This window comes from Mustelus asterias, chromosome 4 (genome assembly GCF_964213995.1).
Source record: "Mustelus asterias chromosome 4, sMusAst1.hap1.1, whole genome shotgun sequence".
Lineage (NCBI taxonomy): Eukaryota > Metazoa > Chordata > Chondrichthyes > Carcharhiniformes > Triakidae > Mustelus > Mustelus asterias.
Genome location: NC_135804.1, coordinates 49500259 through 49520463, shown reverse-complemented (window position 1 = coordinate 49520463; position 20205 = coordinate 49500259). Strand labels below are relative to the sequence as shown.

At 41.1% G+C, this 20205-nt stretch overlaps 1 protein-coding gene across 2 annotated transcripts in view; it reads right to left on the bottom strand.

The window, feature by feature from the left end:
* The window catches only part of edc4 (enhancer of mRNA decapping 4), an 80204-nt gene extending 70577 nt beyond the window's left edge, over positions 1-9627 (bottom strand). For both annotated transcript variants that reach the window (XM_078210980.1, XM_078210982.1), the window contains exons 1-6: positions 9473-9627; positions 6765-6921; positions 5956-6064; positions 2444-2543; positions 1771-1957; positions 313-457 (exon numbers count right to left, since the gene is read on the bottom strand). In XM_078210980.1, the coding sequence (XP_078067106.1) occupies positions 313-457; positions 1771-1957; positions 2444-2543; positions 5956-6064; positions 6765-6921; positions 9473-9563 (789 nt within the window). In that variant the 5' untranslated portion in view covers positions 9564-9627. The remainder of the gene's footprint in view (positions 1-312; positions 458-1770; positions 1958-2443; positions 2544-5955; positions 6065-6764; positions 6922-9472) is intronic.
* Between the last annotated feature and the right edge of the window lie 10578 nt (positions 9628-20205).

Below are 20205 nucleotides of genomic sequence, written 5' to 3'. Positions count from 1 at the left end.
GATAAATGCACCACTTGGCGAGATGTTAAACAATGAAAATCATGACCATCCAAAGCCTTAGATCTTTATTCAAACTTCAGGAAAACTTTGCTTCCTTAGTATACAGGTAATAGATAATCCAAGTTATTAAAGTTATCCTAAAGCCAGGACTGGGGAAGTAGCTAATAAACGAATCTCATTTTGATTAGAACAAGGGTTTGTGCTCCAGATTCAAAACTGCCCATGAGCAACAGCAGAGAGATTAGCTAGTTTCTTTTTTTTTAAAATAGCCATCGTAAAAATCCTAATATTACCGATTTCCATTCATCTTACCCTATCTTCGTGTAAAACAGCAAGTGTTTGATTTCCTTCATCATTTTCATCATTCTCCTCTGGAATAAAAGGGCACCAGATGACCCTCCTGTTTGTATTTAAAGGTGTTCCCTCAGGTCTCTTGATGTGCACTACGATTTTTTCCCTGAACATTAAGTATAGGAACTGCTTTTTTTAACAATAGTGTTTAGCGAGATGTTAATTTTTTGGCCGATTACCTCTTACAGTCTAAACAGGAGCATGTTTTCACAAAAGGTGATCCACAAATGCAAAAGCATACAACACAGAGGATATTAGAGGGCATTCTTTCTATTGGGCCTGCACATTGGTAGAGCTGTCCAATTAATCACACTCTCCTAGAATCCCCACAGTGCAGAATGAGGCCATTCAGCCCATCAAGCTAATCCCACCCAGGCCCTATCCCATAACCGCACGTATTTACCCTAATCTCCCTGACACTAAGGGGCAACTTAGCATGGCCAATCAACCTGAACCGCACATCTTTGGACTATGGGATGAAACGGGAGCACCCCGAGGAAACCCACAGACACAGGAAGAAGGTGCAAGCTCCACAGACAGTGGCCAGAAGTGAACCCAAGTTTCTGGCGCTGTGAAACAGCAATGCTAAGCACTGTGCCAACCTGACCAAAGTGGAGAATGTGGGTATTCCTGCAAATTATTCCTTCCCAAATAAATATCCAATTCTCTTTCGAATGTTATTATTGAATCTGCTTCCACCAATACTTCATCAGTGCACTCCAGATCACAAGTCACTGTAATATATGCTCCCTGGAGTCACCTAGATTTTTAAAATCACCTATGCCTTCTAGTTACCACTTTTCTTGCTAGCACTGTGAGGAAGGAAGGGAGGGGGGGGAAGTGACTAGTTTGAAGACCAAAGTTGCAAGAATAGAATTCATTATGCGCTCCTCATCCCAAACTATATAGCCCAGGTAGGCTATAAATCATTGCTTGAGCTTATTGCTATAGTTTACCGGAGAACTTAAAACTTATTCTGACTTGATCTCATTAGTCTCTCAACTGAACTTTTGATAGACCTTTTCAAACACCTTGCTAAAGTCCACATCAAAGGTGGGCTTAGCAATTTAGATGTGTAAAGCCCACCTTGTTACCTCAAATCAATTAGAGGGCAATCTTTAATTCAGTTAGTCAGACACAACCTTCCCGTAGCAAATGCATGCTGACTGTCCTTGATTAAACCACATCTCTTTTAATGACAATTAATACTCAGGCTTATATGCTCAAATAGTAATTACCAATTCACTTCACCCAAATTAGACAAAAGTTCATAACTTCTCCCATATTCGGTATGCAACTAAACTTCCCAGCTGACACCTCTCTCCACAAACCTGCTTGCAACATTAATACTTTACTAACTTAACAACACATGGCAGATTAATATTTCAATCAGGACATGCATTGTCTGAACAAGGATACTGTATTTTCCCATTTTCTTCATTAAGTTGCCAGACGAACAGGTTGCCTGCCTCATCAACACAGGCTAGTTGATTTGAGTTGAGGTGTGCAAAACTCAAATCAGCAACTCCCCCGGTAAATCCTTTCAATAAAGTCCGTTCAGCCATTCCAACACTCAATACACGTACCATGCCGATGCCATTGGCCCCTGTGCCAAGGAAAATAAAAACATTTAGTTTCCATGTAAACATATAAATCAAAGCTGTTCAGCCATATAACATCACTGAATTAACAAAGTTTTTAACAGTTGTAGTCTGATATAAACACTCTGCACAAGTCATTGAACTTCATAAAGTTGGTCAATACACAAAGCAAATTGCTTTAAATGCATCTGTAACTAAAGGTATACACGGGTTCCAGTGTACAAACTGGTAGATTCCTTGGGATTTTTCAAAATGTCTCAACGTTACTTACTCTCAAATATTCGGTAACTAATTATCAAAAACTACTGCCAAATTAATTTATAGCTTCATGGGGTATTAGTTGGATTCTTTTTGTTCCAACAAAGGAAATTTGCATTTTGAAATCCTAAATGTTCCCACTAAATTAGTGAGTCTAGCCGATCAGTTCATGAAATTGTGCAAGATTCTTTTGGAAAAGCCACATCTATCTGCTAGACATTATTCATTCTCACCTCTGATGACATATGCCAGATACTGATTGGACACTGCTATGAGGTTACCATAGTAGTATTTCTGCTCCCATTCATACTTTGCCACAGGTTGTATTTTAACCTGAAATATATAATACATTGGTTAGTTTGTCTGTTATGATTAAAACCTATCAAACTTCATCGCGCTCAATCTCATCTTTCCAATAATTCTAGACTTGCTTTCTCGCATCAAAATCTCATACTGATGGATCATCTTGGTCATTAATCTAACAGGCACTGCGCATTCCAGCACAAACTCAGGTGAAAAACTGCAGATCTGAATGAGTTGATCTCATCATAGCAAATGAGGTTCTAATTTGAGGTACTGCAGTATGAACCATTTGACCGAATTCATAGAATCCCTACAGTGCAGAAGGAGGACATTCAAGCCCACTGTGCCTGCACCAACAATAATCCCACCCAGGTCCTATCCCCTTAAGTCCACATATTCACCCCCTGACACTAAGGATCAACTTAGCATGGCCAATCAACCTAACCCGCACATCTTTAGAGTGTGGGAGGAAACCGGAGCACCGGGAGGAAACCCACGCAGACACGGTGAGAACGTGCAATCTCCATACAGACAGTAACCCGAGGCTGGAACTGAACCAGGTCCCTGGTGCTGTAAGGCAGCAGTGGTAACCATTATGCCACCATGCCGGCCTTTCTGTTCTTTTTGTACATACTTTATTTCCCAAGCATTTTTCCTAAAATTCAGATCAAATATGAAGAAATTGATTAAACAGCATCCTGCATCAAATAAAAATTAAGAGTTTTGAATAAATAAGAGATACCAATCTATTCCCACAACAAACTCCCTTCAGAGTCAATCAAGATCTCTTCCAAGTTCACTGAAATAAATAAATGAAACATTTTCCAACAGTAGACTCTCCAGAATGAGCTGTAGTATAAACAGGACAATCCACATTCAACAGCTGGTCACAGTTGATCTAGAATCAACACTGGCACTCAGTACAAGAAAAACACTACTCTTTAATCTTTGCAAATGCTTCAATTGACATAATCAAGTTGAGATCAAACGTTGAGCATTTTAATGTTTGACTTCAATTTGGTTTTATCAACACAGTTACTATTTAGCTTTCAGGCTATGAGGAGTACTAAAAAGGCTGCATTATACCAAGACAGCGCTGAGTTCATGCAAGCATCCTATGAAACAATATTGATTTTACATTGAAGATACATTAGACAAGCCTGCTAAAATTGTTTGAAACCAGTATTGATTTACAAGCATCAATTTGTAAGAAGAACATTTTATCTATTATAATGCCCTCACAGATTACCATAAATCACAGTGTATAAGTCAACATAAAGCATCAAAAAAATCCTTCCAAAACCAGGGTTTCATTAATATGCATGCGCCAAGTCGAAAAGGTGAACCACCAGTGATGGTGTAGATAATCACTATTTTTAAATGTGAAATAAAAAATATAGCACTGGTAATTCAAATTAAATCAATGTGACACATTTTACTGGATGTATTTATTCTACAAGGATACCTTTAATCACAATGAAGTGTTTTAAAAACCATCAGATTAATTATCTTTGGCATCCAGCACAAGGGGTTCATCAATTTCATTCCGAGTCACTTTGACTATGGCATTATTCTGAGGGTCCCACTCTGGATCATTTTCAGTTTCAGAATCATCATTCCAAAACAAATTATCTTCCGCTTCATCCATCAAATTGGATATTGTACATTTTTTAAATGAGCTGATGACAGTTGACATTAATAGCATTTCATGATTTGATGAAAAAACCATAAAACACAAGCAGGGGAATACAAATATTTCCAGTCTTTGAAGATTTTTGCCCCGTCAACCATCCATCTATTCCAATGCTTCCCAAACTTCCCCCTCACTGTAACCCCATTTTAATGCTTGAAATTTGGTGCAACGTCAGAGTGACAGCAGAGGGTATGGAAGATCAGTAGTTGTGTGGGGACAATTGGTTTTGTCCACAACAGCCTTGAAAACCTTGATGTGGCCTTAGAATCTGTAATACAGCTTCAGCACCAATCCCAAGACTGTCCCTCTATTCACCACAGTGCACAAAGTACCTCCTCCATTACGAGCATGTCCAAGGAAGTCCTTGAAAATCTTATCCCACAGAATAGAATCCCTACAACACAGAAGGCGGTAATTCGGCCCACGAAGTCTGCAAAACTCTCTAAAAGAGCATCCCACCCAGGTCCACCACCCTGCCCTACCCCCGTAACCATTTACCATGGCTAATCTGCCTAATCTACACATCTTTGGACACGAAGGAGAAATTTAGCATGGCCAATTCACTTAACCTGAATTTCTTTGAACTGTTGGGGGAAACTGGAGTACCTGGAGGAAACACACACAGACATAGGGAGAACTTGCAAACTCCACATAGTCACCCAAGGCCAGAATCAAACCGAGGTCTGGCACTGTGAGGCAGCAGTGCTAACCACTGTGCCACCACGCCACCTTGTCTTCTAGTTTCCACCATAGATATTTCCAAATCTTTCTGCTCCACAGTTCAGTAACTGGGCATATCAAATTCATGGATGTTTCAGCCATGTTGCTGATGTGACATAATTGGTAGTCCTATTTTTGCCACTGTCTCATGGTGAATCACTGGAAACTGGTCATTTTGGCATTGAGGCCTTTCAGTTGTAAGCAATGTTGGCCAGCTGCTGCAACACCAAACGTTTTCATCCCACAAAGCAACGATGCCGTTGGCAGCTCAAGAAATCCTTGCTAGACTCAGGGTTTGATTTAGCCCACTTTAAATCCATATATACAAATTGCATTTCTAGTGACAATGTAACCATTTGGATAATTTTACAGGAGCCATTCCAATAAATGCTTCTCAAGGTCAGGCCAGTGGCTGGTCCCTGTTCTCATGGCACATTTGGTCTTGAGCATCTTTTTAGGGCTTATTTTTTCTTCCTCCATTCGCACACCAGTGTTTCATTGATACCTAATTCTCTCACTGTAGCACAGTCATCTGATGAGTTAACAAACCTCGCAACTTTTAGCTTGAAAGCAACTTCATATTTCATTCTTTCAGCAGGAGCACCCTTTACTGTTTGTCATTTGCAATGTGTGGCCTAATTCTGCTCCTATGTCATATGGTCTTGAGGTCTTATGGTCTGTGTAGGCACATCTTAAACTCCTGAGCATCATCTTGGCAACACAGCTTATATCGCCTCCTTGATCCCATGCACCAATTTATAAGATGGGTGCCTTTCTGAGGTGAAAAATTAAGGCCAATTCTTAATGCAGGTATTGCATTCCTTAGCAGAAAAGAGGGGTTGACATACGTAGAATCTAAGCTTAAACATGATTTTTGGCACCAAAAGGTCATTTTATATGCCATGTACCACCGATGTGCAAATGTACAACATTTCATTAGAAATTTTAAGCATATTGCAGCATTAAATTTGATAACAGTCAAAGGCTGTGTTTAGCATCTTCAATATTTAGTGCTGTTTACTATCTTACCTTGTTGCTACCCCTGGCCTTATTACTGATACTCGAATCATTGCTTGCCACAATTTCCACTTCTTTGGCAGATATAACACAATTTGGACTGTCATCACCCGAGAGGTATCTGGAGAAAGACAATTATCAGTGCAGGCCTTTATCCTTAAAACAGAACTAGCATACTGCCCTGTGGTGCAGTGCCTTGAATGATACATTAAAAACATTCTTCACAGAATGGCAAAATTTTAATTTCTCATTTCACAAGAATGACCACAAATCAGATCTGGGGTGGCACAGTGGTTAGCACTGCAGCCTCACAAGCGCCAGGGACTCGGGTTCGATTCCCGGTTTGGGTCAGTGTGTGTGGAGTTTGCACATTCTCCCCGTGTTTGCGTGGGTTTCCTCCGGGTGCTACGGTTTCCTTCCACAGTCTGAAAGACGTGCTGGTTAGGTGCACTGACCCAAACAGATGCTGGAATGTGGCGACTAGTGAAATTTCACAGTAATTTCATTGCAACGTTAATGTAAGTCTTACTTGTGACTAATAAAAAATAAACTTTTTAGATCTCAGCAAGAACAGTATCATTCCTGGGTAATAAATAGCAAAAAAAAAAGAGAATCCAAATTCTCACAAAATGCTCTTGTACAGCTGCAAAGTCACCAGCAAAAGTCAAATAATAGGGTTTTTGTGCATCCCGTGTTGGGGATTTATGCTTTATTTTCTGGAGAGGGGCAGAAGTAGTAGGGAATAAAGTACATTCATTAAGATACTTTTTCCAAAAGAAAACTGCACATTTGACACTAAATAAAAAAGTAACAGTTCATACATCTCCTGATTTTCCTGTAGGTTCAGCTTGTCCAGATTTGCACTGTTTGACTCTCTGAGAATGGGCCCATCTCCAGCTGCAATGGGATCTGGAACCAGCAATCCATTCAGTTCGCCATTGTAAGACGCGGATTTCTTTTGGTTGTCAATCGTTGACTCTATCGGAAAGAATTACATTAAATGATCAGAACTTTCAGTGCACCTCAAGTTTTTGATTAGCAAACCACAAAGCACAGAAAGCAGCAATGCTTAAAAAGTGCAATTTTGATTTGAATCAAGATGGTTTATAATTACAGCATATAACGGAATATGGATGCAATTACAGTTTCAAAAATTCACTCAATATTACATATTGCAATAGCTATATGTACCTCTCCAGCAAATAGTTCATGAGTTAGTGATACAGAAGACAATATAAATTCCAAACTGTATAGAAATATATTAACTAAATATGCAATTCACAGTTGGTAAAACAGTCAAATGCAATAGTGACTTCTGGCATATTGGGTGGAAAAACAGTGTTATCATCCCGCCCTGAAAGGATTTTAGTCATGAATGCTGGCAGCAAAGGTTGTCAAGAGGACTAGCCACAGGCCCCAAAATCAGTAATGTTAAGATTCAGCCACAGAGCAAAAAGTAAGATTTGCATTTATATGGTGCTTTTCACAACAACCAGACATCTCAAAGTTCTTTACAGCCAATGAAGTACGTTTGAAAGGGGACACTGTTGTAATGTAGAAAATACAGCAACAAGTCTATGCTCAGCCAAATCCCACAACAGAAATATGATCATGACCAAGTAATCTGTTTCTGTGATGTTGACTGTGGGATAAATATTGACCAGGGAAGCTCCCTGGCTCTTCTTCAAATCATACTCTGGGATCTATGACACTACACCACGTACGGAAGCCTCATTTTACTGCTTCATCTGAAAGAAAGTACCTCAGAAAGAACAGCACTGGAGTGTCAGCTTTGAATTTTTTTGTGCTCAAGCCCTGGAGTGGGAATGTCTCCAAGATGAAGCAGTCGGACCAGAGATACAAAGTTTTTAAAAATAAAACAGTGACACAGGATCTGACATTCAGCGTCTCCTACACCAGAGACACCATTTTACGGTTAAACAGAATGAGCCACTGAAGCAGAATATTTTCACTCACTAGTAACCATGTTATTATTTTGCATCAGTGCATGTCACAACAACAGCCTATCACATCTTACTCTCTTACCACTAAGGGGACAGGTACTAACCAGATTAGGAACTCATGCCTCAATTTTACTAAAACTTATTCTGGAACTATACTACCGCATGCAACTAATTTAAAAACACATACAACTGCTTCATGCAGGAAGCTTCCTACTTCTCAAGGACAATTAGAGATGGGCAATAAATGCTGACGTAGTCAGTGACACCCACATTCCATGAACAAGAAAAAGAACAGGAGAGTGAGAAGTGATATTGCATCAACTCTGCAGCCTCTTGACAAATCTCAAATGCAGAATCTGACACAGCTTTTGAGGGTTACAGATCCTCATATATTTGACACTCCAGTCAGCATTACACTGGCTTGTATGAAAGATCTATTTTTTAAAAAACAAATTGTGAACTCCAAGTTTATCCTTCACCCTCCAGAAAGCAAAGGTTTCGGCCACAACCACATGCTTACCTATATAGGTAGCATACCAAGTGCTCAGCATGCTTGGAATCTTGAGGTTTCCTTCACTTCAAAAAACTGTGACCTACCAAAAAAGACATGCACTTCATGCCTGGCAATATAAATTTACTGCTGACTTATAATGGCAAGTTCATTTTGATATGAGTAATTAGTACAGCATGTAAATGAAACAATAAAATAAGATTGAAAGCTTGCAAACATTAAGCAAACCATTAGTGGTTACAGTCATTTTCAGCAAGGCTCAAAATTAAACTTGCTGAACAGCCATGATACAGAGCAGAAGAAAAATATATACAATGGTGTATCAACATAATTCTGCATTTTGATCACTGTTAACCTCCAATCACATTGTGTGCTGGTATATACTAATCAACATTTTTTGCCCACATAACAGGGTGAGAAGGGGAATTCAGGTGTGAGAATTTATAGTGCTGATTCAGACTGCAGGTACAAATACAGTTTACGATCGGATTCAAGCAGAGTAACAAACTGAGCCAATAACTTGTAAGATTGCCAACATGTCGATTGCTAGTGCATGCATGTTTTAGCTTAATACCAAAAAAAAATCTACATTATACAGTTAGGACATTTCTGGCCATATGCACCGTTATGAACGTTGCTGAGCGATGAAACAAAACTGAAAGTGAATTGTCCGGCTGGGTAAACATTCACTCAACACCCGGCATCAGCAGAGACACTTCCTTACTGGAGTCGGTCAGTTGGCGCCGCCATCCCGCCGCCAACAAACGGACAAGGAGCCGGTCCCCGATTCCAGAGAGAGAAAGCCCGCTGTCCCCGAGGGAACTCTCCTCTTTCAGAGTAACTCATTCCCGGGCAAGGGTCAGCCTATTGCGGGGTGCGGGTCTGGTGGCCGAGGCCTGGTCTCCCCCCGTTACAAAGTGAGTCTCTTCCCCCCCCCCACCCCCACCCCGACCCCGGGATCGATCACCCAGCCAACAAACCCACCCCTCCCCGGGCCTCACGCTGCGTGTCTGTCCGCTGCCTTGAATCCAAGCGGCCCCGACTCTCTCCTTACCGCTGACCCGGTCCAGCTTCAGCATGTCCCGCAGGTGCTGCGTCGCGTTCTCAATGTCCATCTTGGAAACCGGACTCGGCGGCGACGCCATGGCGGTGGCAGCCCAATACCAGAGAGTGCGCACGCAGCCCTCCCCGCCAAACTGCCGGCGGCGCCACCGGCAATCCCGTCCCTTCCGGTGCAACCATAAACTCTCCCCCGCCCATCCCAACCACCAAACCCCAGTGCAACATGACCGGCCCAGCCCTGCTGATCAGTAAATCATAAACCAGGACACAATGTGGGGAGATGATGGGGAGCCCATTTTTCATTTATAAGGCAAAGGTGACAATTGTATTCGTTTGTAAAAACATTTTAAGGGAGAGGATTCATCATTTCTGTTCATTATTGTTTGAAATCTTTGGGAGCAGCAGGGTGGTACAATGGTTAGCACTACTGCCTCACAACACCGGGGACCTGAGTTCAATTCCAAGCTTGGGTTACTGTCTGTGTGGAGCCTGCATGTTCTCCCCGTGTCCATGTGGGTTTCCTCCGGGTGCTCTAGTTTCCTCCCACACTCTGAAAGATGTGCTGGTTAGGTGCGTTGGCCATGCTAAATTCTCCCTCAGTGTACCCGAATAGGCGCTGGAGTGTGGTGACTAGGGGATTTTCACAGTAACTTCATTGCAGTTAATTGTAATCCTACTTGTGACACTAATAAATAAACTTTAAACTTTTTCATTTACAGGACAAAGGTGACAATTGTATTCGTTCATAAGGGGGATGATTCATCATCATTTCTGTTCACAATTGTTTGAAATCTTTCCTTTTCAATGTTAGTGACAATCACAGTCCATGAGGCTCACACATACTGCATGGTCACTTGGCTGACGTGTCGATGAATGTTTAAGTTTCATGAAAAAAAGAACTGGGAGGGTGTTATTTTCCAGAAAAATATAAAGAATGGCACTAAACAATCAGCTTGAAATCATAGAATGATACACCATTCGACTGAAACACTTTGTCCTTACTTATTCTATCAAAACCCTTAATTGAAAATCTCTTGTCTCCTCCCAATCTTCTGTTTTTAAAGGAAGGAAACTTGCATTTTAATGCATTTTTCACAACCTGAGGACATCACAAAGTGCTTGATAGCTGAATAGTTTTGAATCGCAGTCACTGTTGTAATTTAGGAAAACCAACAGCTAATTTTTGTACAGCACAGCAATATGATAATGACCAGATAATCTGTTCACTCAAGGACAAATATTGGCCGGAACACCAGAGATCTCTTCCCTGCTCTTCTTCGAAAAATGTCATTGAATCTTTCACATCTCTCATCTGAGGGGGGCTTGTGGCCTCATTTTAATGTCTCATTGGAAAGACAGCACCTTCAACAATGCAGGGCTGACTCTGCTGTGGTATAAGGATGTTGGGGTTAGTGAGGGTTAATGTGGGACTGGGGAACAGTACCGTCCACATTATGAGTCACATGATATGGATAGACTGTGTGTAAAGAGATCTGAGAGAGGTTGGCAAGAAGGGAGCACTTTGTTAGGGTGATACCTTGGAGATATGAATATAACTGTGTTAATAATAAATAGAAGAGGCATCAAACAACCTTACAACATGCTGGCAGCTTGTTAAGGACCCCAAAAATCCATGAAAAAAGATAAACAATAGTCTGACCTGAGAGAAGTGCACCTAAATTGAAGACATGGTTATAGATTGTTTAAAAAAGCCCCATTGCAGGCAGAGAAGTGGAAGGAGAGAAGAAATATCCACTCTGCAACTGAAAATGGACTCCACTAGAGCATGTGGAGGTCCATCGCAGACCTGAATGAATGCTGAGTCAAGGGACCTAGCCAAATCACAAAAGGGTGTGCAAAATGCACTAAAATGTTGAAAAGTAATCAGGGCACTAATCTGGCAGAGCATGCTGATTGTTCAACATGTGCAGCCAGGTCCAGAGTTGGTGCCAAACCATGTGTTGGCTGAGCTCAAATGAATGAAAACATAAATTAAAACAGAAGGCAGAACAAAAAACACCTTCAAATTGATTTCCCAAGCTCAAAGAAGCAAATCACTGGCCAAAACTGATAAGTTTTAAATACGACTCAGATTGCAACTGGAGCCCACTGAAACCCAGCAAGCAGGGGAAGAAGACAAAAAAAAGTTACTACAGTGCCATCTTGAAAAAAAGGAAGAACAGCCGTGGAAAGTAAATAAAAACTATCAGACCAATTTAAGCTCATGCAAGTTCCAAGCCAGACACAAATCGCGCATCATGGAAAAGGAATTTTTTAGATTACAGGAATACATCAGGATTAAATCGGAAATCTGAGAAAATGCAAGTTAATGCATTCTTGTACTTATCTGGTGAAGTTGCCGACAAGGTAATCATAAGATAAGGTACAGATGAATCATCAACCACATTTGGTGAGGGATGAAAATCCTCTGACAAGTATTTTAAACTCCAACTTACGCAGACCTTAACAAAAAGATATAGAACAGTCATATCAAAATACCAAAAGAGCAAGAAGACCCTTGGGTGAGGGAGATAATACCCAAGCAAAATATAAGATGGTCTTGGATCATGTCAGCGCAACAAAGTGCATGAGCTGAAAAATTTAGTGCAGAGGAAAGAAGAGGCTGAGAAGCAGTTGAAAAGCTTAAACAAAGAATATTTTGAAAATGTGGACAAATACCCAAACTGCAATAGCAGGTGACAGTGCAAAGCAAACAGATGACTGTGAATTTAGGAAAGTTACCTGATGTATCACAAAAGTATCAAAACCTTCAAAAAGAAAATTAAGCTTTTCACAGGAAAATGTTCGTATCAAAGCTAAGTTGAAAGAACTCAACTCAACAGCAGGCAGAAAAAGTACGAAAAGAAGTCACTGCCCTGAGACTCCTTGAAGAATCAATACATAGCCCTGGAAAAACATGAGGAGTTAAAAAAGATGATGAATATTACTTCAGAAAAGGCTGCATTGAAACTATCAGTAGCAACAAAGCAATGCACTGAAGCATCATATGTTTTGGCAAGAGGTCAACAAGAAAACAACCTGTTGAAAGAACAACCTAATTATCCTTCAAGATCAAATGCAAAATGGATACATAACCCTTCAGCAGCATGAAGAAATGAAGATGGTCTTGAACAGCAGAATGGAAGAACAGCAGAAAAAGGTCAAGAAGACTCAGCTAAATACACAAAAATTCTAGAAGCAGCGAAACTTTGCAAAGAAAAAGAAAACCTGTTGAAGGACCTTCACACATTCAAGGATCCCTCAAGTCAAAGTTTGGTCCCTGCAAGATTACGAAGAGATTACGAACATCACTCTGAATGAACTGACAAACCTGTTGGCAGAGAAGACTCGGCAATGTGCAATATTCCAGGACAAAGCAAAGAGGTACAAGAATGGGACTACAGAGCTGAAGAAAACAGTTGACATTTGGAAGAAAACTTGGAAAAAACATTAGCTTTCCAATGATAAATGAAAAAATGGAAACAAGTTTGTTAATATTATGCATGAAAAGGATAAAAGTGTGGAAAAACAGATGAGGAAGTCTGCAGAGGTCAAACTGCAAAGTGAAAGACTGCAACGGGAAAAGGGAAAGATAAAAAATTATTGTGTAAAGAAGCAACAAAACATAGAAAATTTGCAGCTTCAATCTGACAGTCAGAAAAATAGTTCTCCAGCACTTTTGCAGCACACCCAATTGAAAGAGAAAATGAACATGGATATTGTTAAGCTGAAGAACTAGCTGAATGGAAAAGACGAGGCATTGAAAGGAAAAGCTAGAGAGCTTTCCAAGTTTTCTTCTCATCTGCAAACTTTGAAATTATGCCCTGTTTACCCAGGTTTGTGTTATTAATATATATCAAAAAGAACAGTGCTCCCAATACTGTTGGGATTCCTTGGGGAACATCACTGTACTCATGCCTCCAGTCAAAAAAACAAATGTTCATTATTACTTTTTGCATTCTGTCCCTTAGCCAATTTCATATGCACCCTGGTCATTTTCATTTCATGTACTTTATGAGGTACTTGGTCAAATAAATGCCTTCTGAAAATCCATATATGAGTTTCTGTATGCTTGAGGGAGACAGCACAGAGCACTTTTTCACATTGTATCTGACCTTGATTCACTTCAATAATGGAAATGTTGAACACGGAATGTGCCGGATAGAGGCATCTCACAGCAATACCCCATTTTTGAGACAATTTCCTTCATGCTTCAGCTTGAAAATACTTTGTCCTGCAAATTGTTGGAAGTGAGAGCTGACAATGGAGCATCCGAGACCTTTGTACCACGGCTCTGCTCCAGTGACACAGCCCTGAGATTTCCAGGGATTTGCCAAATGGAGTGTTTGTATCTGTCTTGGTGGTCAATGCAGGCCCAGCATTAAACTGTAGATGATATAGGAAAGGTTTCACTGGCCCCTCCATCTACCTTCTCTCTTGCTTAATCTACAGAATGCCCAAATGACTTAATCGACTTCAGGAAACATAGTGGAGTTGAGTTGAGGCCAGGGAAACAAGGATTTGCAGCTTTGGAATCCCCATTGTCTCTATACTGATGACCTAGTTTGTGGCGGACAGAAACACTGCTTCTGCCCATACCAAACCAAGATTTGAATGTGGCCTAATTTGCTGCCAATCCATTGCTCTCCCACTAGAGTTATGACAGGAATGTGCCAATTTTCAGCCCAGTGACCATTGCTTTCTGTCAATTAAGCTAAGTTAACTATAGTTAGGACCAGCAGTAAACTAAATGCCTGGAGTAAGCTGTAAACTGTGGTTTAGACTGTGACAATAATCTATAAAATATCATAATTCAGATAATCTATTGGGTAAAACTATCAAATCAGCCAACAGCAATGTGCCTACATTTGGCAAAGCCAACAGTGCCTAAATTGAGAGTCAGGAACCCAGGATGATTTTTATTGGTGTATTCTATAGCATTTGACTCGATCAATAATCCAGGGAGGTTTGCTAGTGTCACACGGGAGGATTTAAACTAGTTTGGCAGGGGGGTGGAAACCAAAGCAAAGGTGAATTAACTGAAGGGGAAACAGAGAGTAGAGTAAGATTCAAAGGAAGAGCAGGCAGGGTGTGGTTGCTAATCAAAGAGGGTCTGGTGGACTGAAATGCATTTGTTTCAATGCGAGAAGGGTAACAGGTAAGACAGATGAACTTAGAGCTTGGATTAGTACTTGGAACTGTGATGTTGTTGCTATTACAGATACTTGGTTAAGGGAAGGACAGGATTGGCAGCTTAACATTCCAGGATACAGATGTTTCAGGCAGGATAGAGGAGGATGTAAAAGGGGTGGGGGAGTTACACTACTGGTTAAGGAAAATATCACAGCTGTACTGCGGGAGGACACTTCGGAGGGCTCATACAGTGAGGCAATATGGGTAGAGCTCAGGAATAGGAAGGGTGTAGTCACAATGTTGGGAGTTTACTATAGATCGCCCAACAGCCAGCAGGAGATAGAGGAACAGATATGTAGGCAGATTTTGGAAGGTGTAACAGTAACAGGGTTGTTGTGATGGGAGATTTTAACTTCCCCTATATTGACTGGGACTCACTTAGTTCTAGGGGCGTGGATGGGGCAGAGTTTGTAAGGAACATCCAGGAGGATTTATTGGAACAGTATGTAGATAGTCCAACTCGGGAAGGGGCCATACTGGATCTGGCACTGGGGCATGAGCCCGGCCAGGTGGTCGATGTTTCAGTAGGGGAGCAGTTCGGGAACAGTGACTACAATTCAGTAAGCTTTAAGGTACTGATGGATAAAGATAAGTATAGTCCTCAGGTGAAGGTGCTAAATTGGGGGAAGGCTAATTACAACAATATTAGGCAGGAACTGAAGAATGTAGATTGGGGGCAGATGTTTGAGGGCAAATCAACATCTGGCATGTGGGAGGCTTTCAAGTGTAAGTTGATAGGGATTCAGGACCAGCACATCCCTGTAAGAATGAATGATAAGTATGGTAAGTTTTGGGAACCTTGGATAATGAGAGATATTGTGAGTCTAGTCAAAGAGAAAAAGGAAGCATTTGTCAAGGCTAGGTGGCTGGGAACACACAAAACAAGTGTGGAATACAAAGAAAGTAGAAGGAAACTTAAGTAAGGAATAAGGAGGGCTAAAAGAGGTCACAAAAAGTCATTGGCCAGCAGGATTGAGGAAAATCCCAAGGCTTTTTATACATATATAAAGAGCAAACGGGTAGCCAAGGAGAGGGTTGGCCTACTCAAGGACAGAGGAGGGAATCTGTGCGTGGAGCCAGAGGAAATGGGTGAGGTATTGCCAAGGTATTGTAACACCAAGGTCACAGATACTGTGTACAGTTTTGGTCACCCTATTATAGAAAGGATATTATTAAACTAGAAAGAGTGCAGAAAATATTTACTAGGATGCTACTGGGACTTGATGGTTTGAGTTATAAGGAGAGGCTGGATAGACTGGCAGGAAATCGTTAACTATCCTTGCCTGACCTTCTGTCTTGATAGATCTTCAGGCTGCCCCCCGTGGAACCTCTCTTATACAGAGGTTCCTGGTGAAATCTCCACGGCCAGCTCATTTGATTGATTGAATTCAATTGATTTATTATTGACACATATATTGGGGTACATAAAAAGTATTGTTTCTTGCGAGCTATACAGACAAAACATACCATTCATAGAGTAAAAAGTAAAGTTTATTTATTAGTCATAAGTAGGCTTACATTAACACTGCAATGAAGTTACTGTGAAAACCCCTAGTCGCCGCACTCCAGCACTTGTTCAGGAACACTGAGGGAGAATTTAGCATGGGCAATGCAGCTAACCAGCATGTCTTTTGGACTGTGGGAGGAAGCCGGAGCACCTGGAGGAAACCCATGCAGACACAGGGAGAACGTGCAAACTCCACACAGACAGTGACCCAAGCAAGAAATTGAACCCGGGTCTCTAGTGCTGTGAGGCAGCAGTGCTAACCACGGTGCCACCATGCTGCCTCCGCTCTACAAATATCATTAAACACTGTTTATACAGGTAGTGCCCCAACAAGTATTAATGCAATAATACTTAAGATACACATTCATAGGAGAGAACAAGAAGGTGCAGAATATAGTTTTACAATTATCGATAGGATGAGGAGAAAGATCAGCTTAATATGTGATAGGACCATTCAAAATCTGATGACAGCAGGGAAGAAGCTGTTCTTGAGTCAGTTGGTACGTGTCCTCAGACTTTTGCATCTTTTTCCCAACAGAAGAAGGTGGAAGAGAATATGTTTGGGGTGCATGGGGTCCTTGATAATGTTGGCTGCTTTTTCGAGGCAGCAGGAAGCGTAAGCAATGGATGGGAGGCTGGTTTGCGTGATGGACAAGGCTACTTTCACAACCCTTTGTAGTTTCTTGCGGTCTTGGTCAGAGCAGGAGCTATATCAAGCTGTGATACATCCGGAAAGGACGCTTTCTATGGTGCATCTGTAGAAATTGGTGAGTGTCATATTGGACATGCTGTTGCTTCACAGCACCAAAGTGGGCCATTTCTGTGACATTGTAAATTTGGTCCACCCAAATCACTTCCCGTGAGCCACCCAAATCTCTTACCTGGTGTGAGAAAACAATCAAACTTCAGAATGTTTTGAGGTGCCTTTCACATGGTCCATTAGCTTTAATTGAATTGTATCTAATGTAGAATGATTATAAATACTTTGGATCCCTCCCTCTACAAATATTATCATTAAACACTTTACACAGGTAGTGCCCCAACAAGTATTAATGCAATAATGCTCGAGATATTCATAGGATTCAAAAAGCTGAGCTGGGGTGGCATGGTGGCACAATGGTTAGCACAGCTGCCTCACAGTGTCAGGAACCTGGGTTCAATTCCTGGCTTGGGTCACAGTCTGTGCGGAGTCTGCACGTTCTTCCCGTGTCTGTGTGGGTTTCCTCCAGGTGTTCCGGTTTCCTCCCAGAGTCCGAATGACGTGCTGGTTAGGTGTATTGGCCATACTAAATTCTCCCTCAGTGTACCCGAACAGGTGCCAGAGTGTGGCGACTAGGGGATTTTCACACTAACGTCATTGTGTTAATGCGAGCCTGCTTGTGACACTAATAAAAAATAAACTTTAATAAACACTGTTGAAGTGAATTCACAAATTCAGATGAAGAAAGCCACAAAAACACACATGTTTTGGAGAAAGGAGTGAATAACTACCAGGAAGTGAGGCATGAATGCTATCTACACTCAAATGTGCAACATGTATCACATCCTCCTGCCCTTTCTGGTCCAAATCAGCAACAGTATACACTGCTTCTAATGCAGAATAATGTATAGATTATTGCAATTTTGACCCAGAATATATTTGTCAACTATTAAATAACAAGTATAATTGTACCATCAATTAAGTGTTTTCAGAAATAGGCTCCGTTATTAATCGGAAAATTATATTGTTCCTGTTATGCATTATTGATCTAAACTTTTGACCAGTGTTACATTGAGTCTGAGCCATTTCTATTTGTTTCTGCTTTGCCAATTGTGTGGAAACCATCCTCAAGGTGTTTTGGTTTTGTTTATCCCGACATTTTTTCTCATAATCTCTTGTTCTTGATCCAAGATAACAATGTTGGAACTCTAATTGTTACCAGAAACATACATGAGAAGTTTTAAAGTTATCTTGAGGAAATAGAAGCAGTATTCTCGGGCTGCCATCTAGTGAGGGGAGATAGGAACTCACTCTGAAGGTCATTGAAGTGGGAATGATAAATGGTTTCAGAAAGATGGATACTTGCCGGGCTATAAGACTAGAGCAGTGGATTGGCACTGGATTCCTCTGTGGAGAACCAGCATGGACTCAATGGGCCCAATGGCCTTCTTCTGTGCCATAATGACTTTATGACTCTACAATCGTTTGGTTTAGGGGCCACTGCAAAAAATTCCAAGCACTCGGAGAAGGATAGATGATTTGTTTGTAAATGCAGTTCAATGTTACACATAAATCTGAGGCACATTCCATCTCCCAAATTAATATAATTGAATTGAACAATAATGAGGTTTGAACAGTAGGAATCTTCCAAGACAAGAACAAGTTAGTAACAAAACTAAAATAGACTTAATGAAGAAATAGCTGATATATGACACGCCATGTTTTCTTATCCTCCACTGTGGCATTACATGGGGCATAGATCTTCAACATGATATTCTCAAGAGGTTACCACTTCTGGCACCCGAGTCCAAGGGGCTCCTGCTACAATGTTTAATCCTCCATTTCTGACTGGCGTATGACACAAGAAACAATCTTGAGATGATGGTGGATGGTATTCTGTCCCACCGGCGGGACTCCTAGTGAAATTCAGCTTCCCATTTCTTCCACTCCTCCACCTCTAATCCTTCTCCCAGACCCCAAACCTGGAACAGTTGAACCCCAAATCCCTATTTTTAAAAGCAGTTTACTGACTGAAAGCTAGTTCCTGGTCACAGCATTGACACCGCTTTTCAATGCAGAGGCGGGATTTCCATCGCACCTTGGGAAGTTTCTGTTATTTAAATCCAACTTCACCTTTCCAATAATTTCCAGCTTAATGTCAGAAAGTTCCTTTATTGTTTTTAAAAAAATAATTGGGGTGGGGGACAATTCTTCTAAACCGTTTCCCCTTATGCACAGCCTCTAAAGTGAGGGCAGCCAAACAATTTCTGGTGTGAATTCTTCTGTTTTAATTCACACTTAATTGAATTTTTGAAAATTGTCCTCATTCTTTCACATGTAGGTGGAGTATGCTCACAGTCCCAGAAGCCGCCAGACAGTTAGATCAAGACTCTGTACACACAGAATCATAGAATCCTACAGTGCAGAATGAGGCCATTTGGCCCATCGAGTCTGCACCGACCACAATCCCACTCAGGCCTTATGCCCACAACCTCATGCATTTACCCTACCCTGACACTAAGGGACAATTTAGCATGGCCAATGCACCTAACCCGCACATCTTTCAGACTGTGGGAGGAAACTGGAGCACCCAGAGGAAACCCACGCAGACACGGGGAGAATATGCAAACTCCACACAGAGGGTGACCTCAGCTGGGAATCGAACCCGGGTCCCTAGCACTGTGAGGCAGCAGTGCTAACCACTGTGCCACCGTGCTGCCCCCAAGTCATCAAAAGTGTGACAAGTAGACACTTTGTGAATTGGTTGAAGTAAAATAGTAACAAATGAAAAATCAAGATTGGAATCAAAAGTGAGGAAAAAGGCTAGGAAGCTGCCAGTGATAAACCACCAGGTACATAAGAGAACAATTAATCTTGAACGGCCCCTCATTACCAATATCTGGTAAAATATATACATTTTTAGATATGCACACATTTCCTGTTAACTTTTTCCCCATTATAAATTCTTCTGTCTATATTTATAAAAACAAACTTTCTGTTGTAATTATATCCTTGTCTCTGCAGTGAAAGAACTGCAGTGCCACCACTAGCAGCAGGATATAATTAGCTGAAGACAGATCCTACAGTTTCAGCAAGTGCAGTCAATGTACACCATTACCCAAGATTCAGCTGTCACATTTAATAAGGCCAGTTGCTCATTTTTCTTCCCAGCTTGCAGCACTTGTTTTCTTGGCAGTTTTTCAAATTTAAGAGAAGCTAAAGGATGATGAATAAAAGCTTTTGCAGGTAGATTCATTTTTTTTAAAAACGTGTAAGGATGAAACATGTGGACTAAGTAGGACTATCAATAACACATACTGATAGT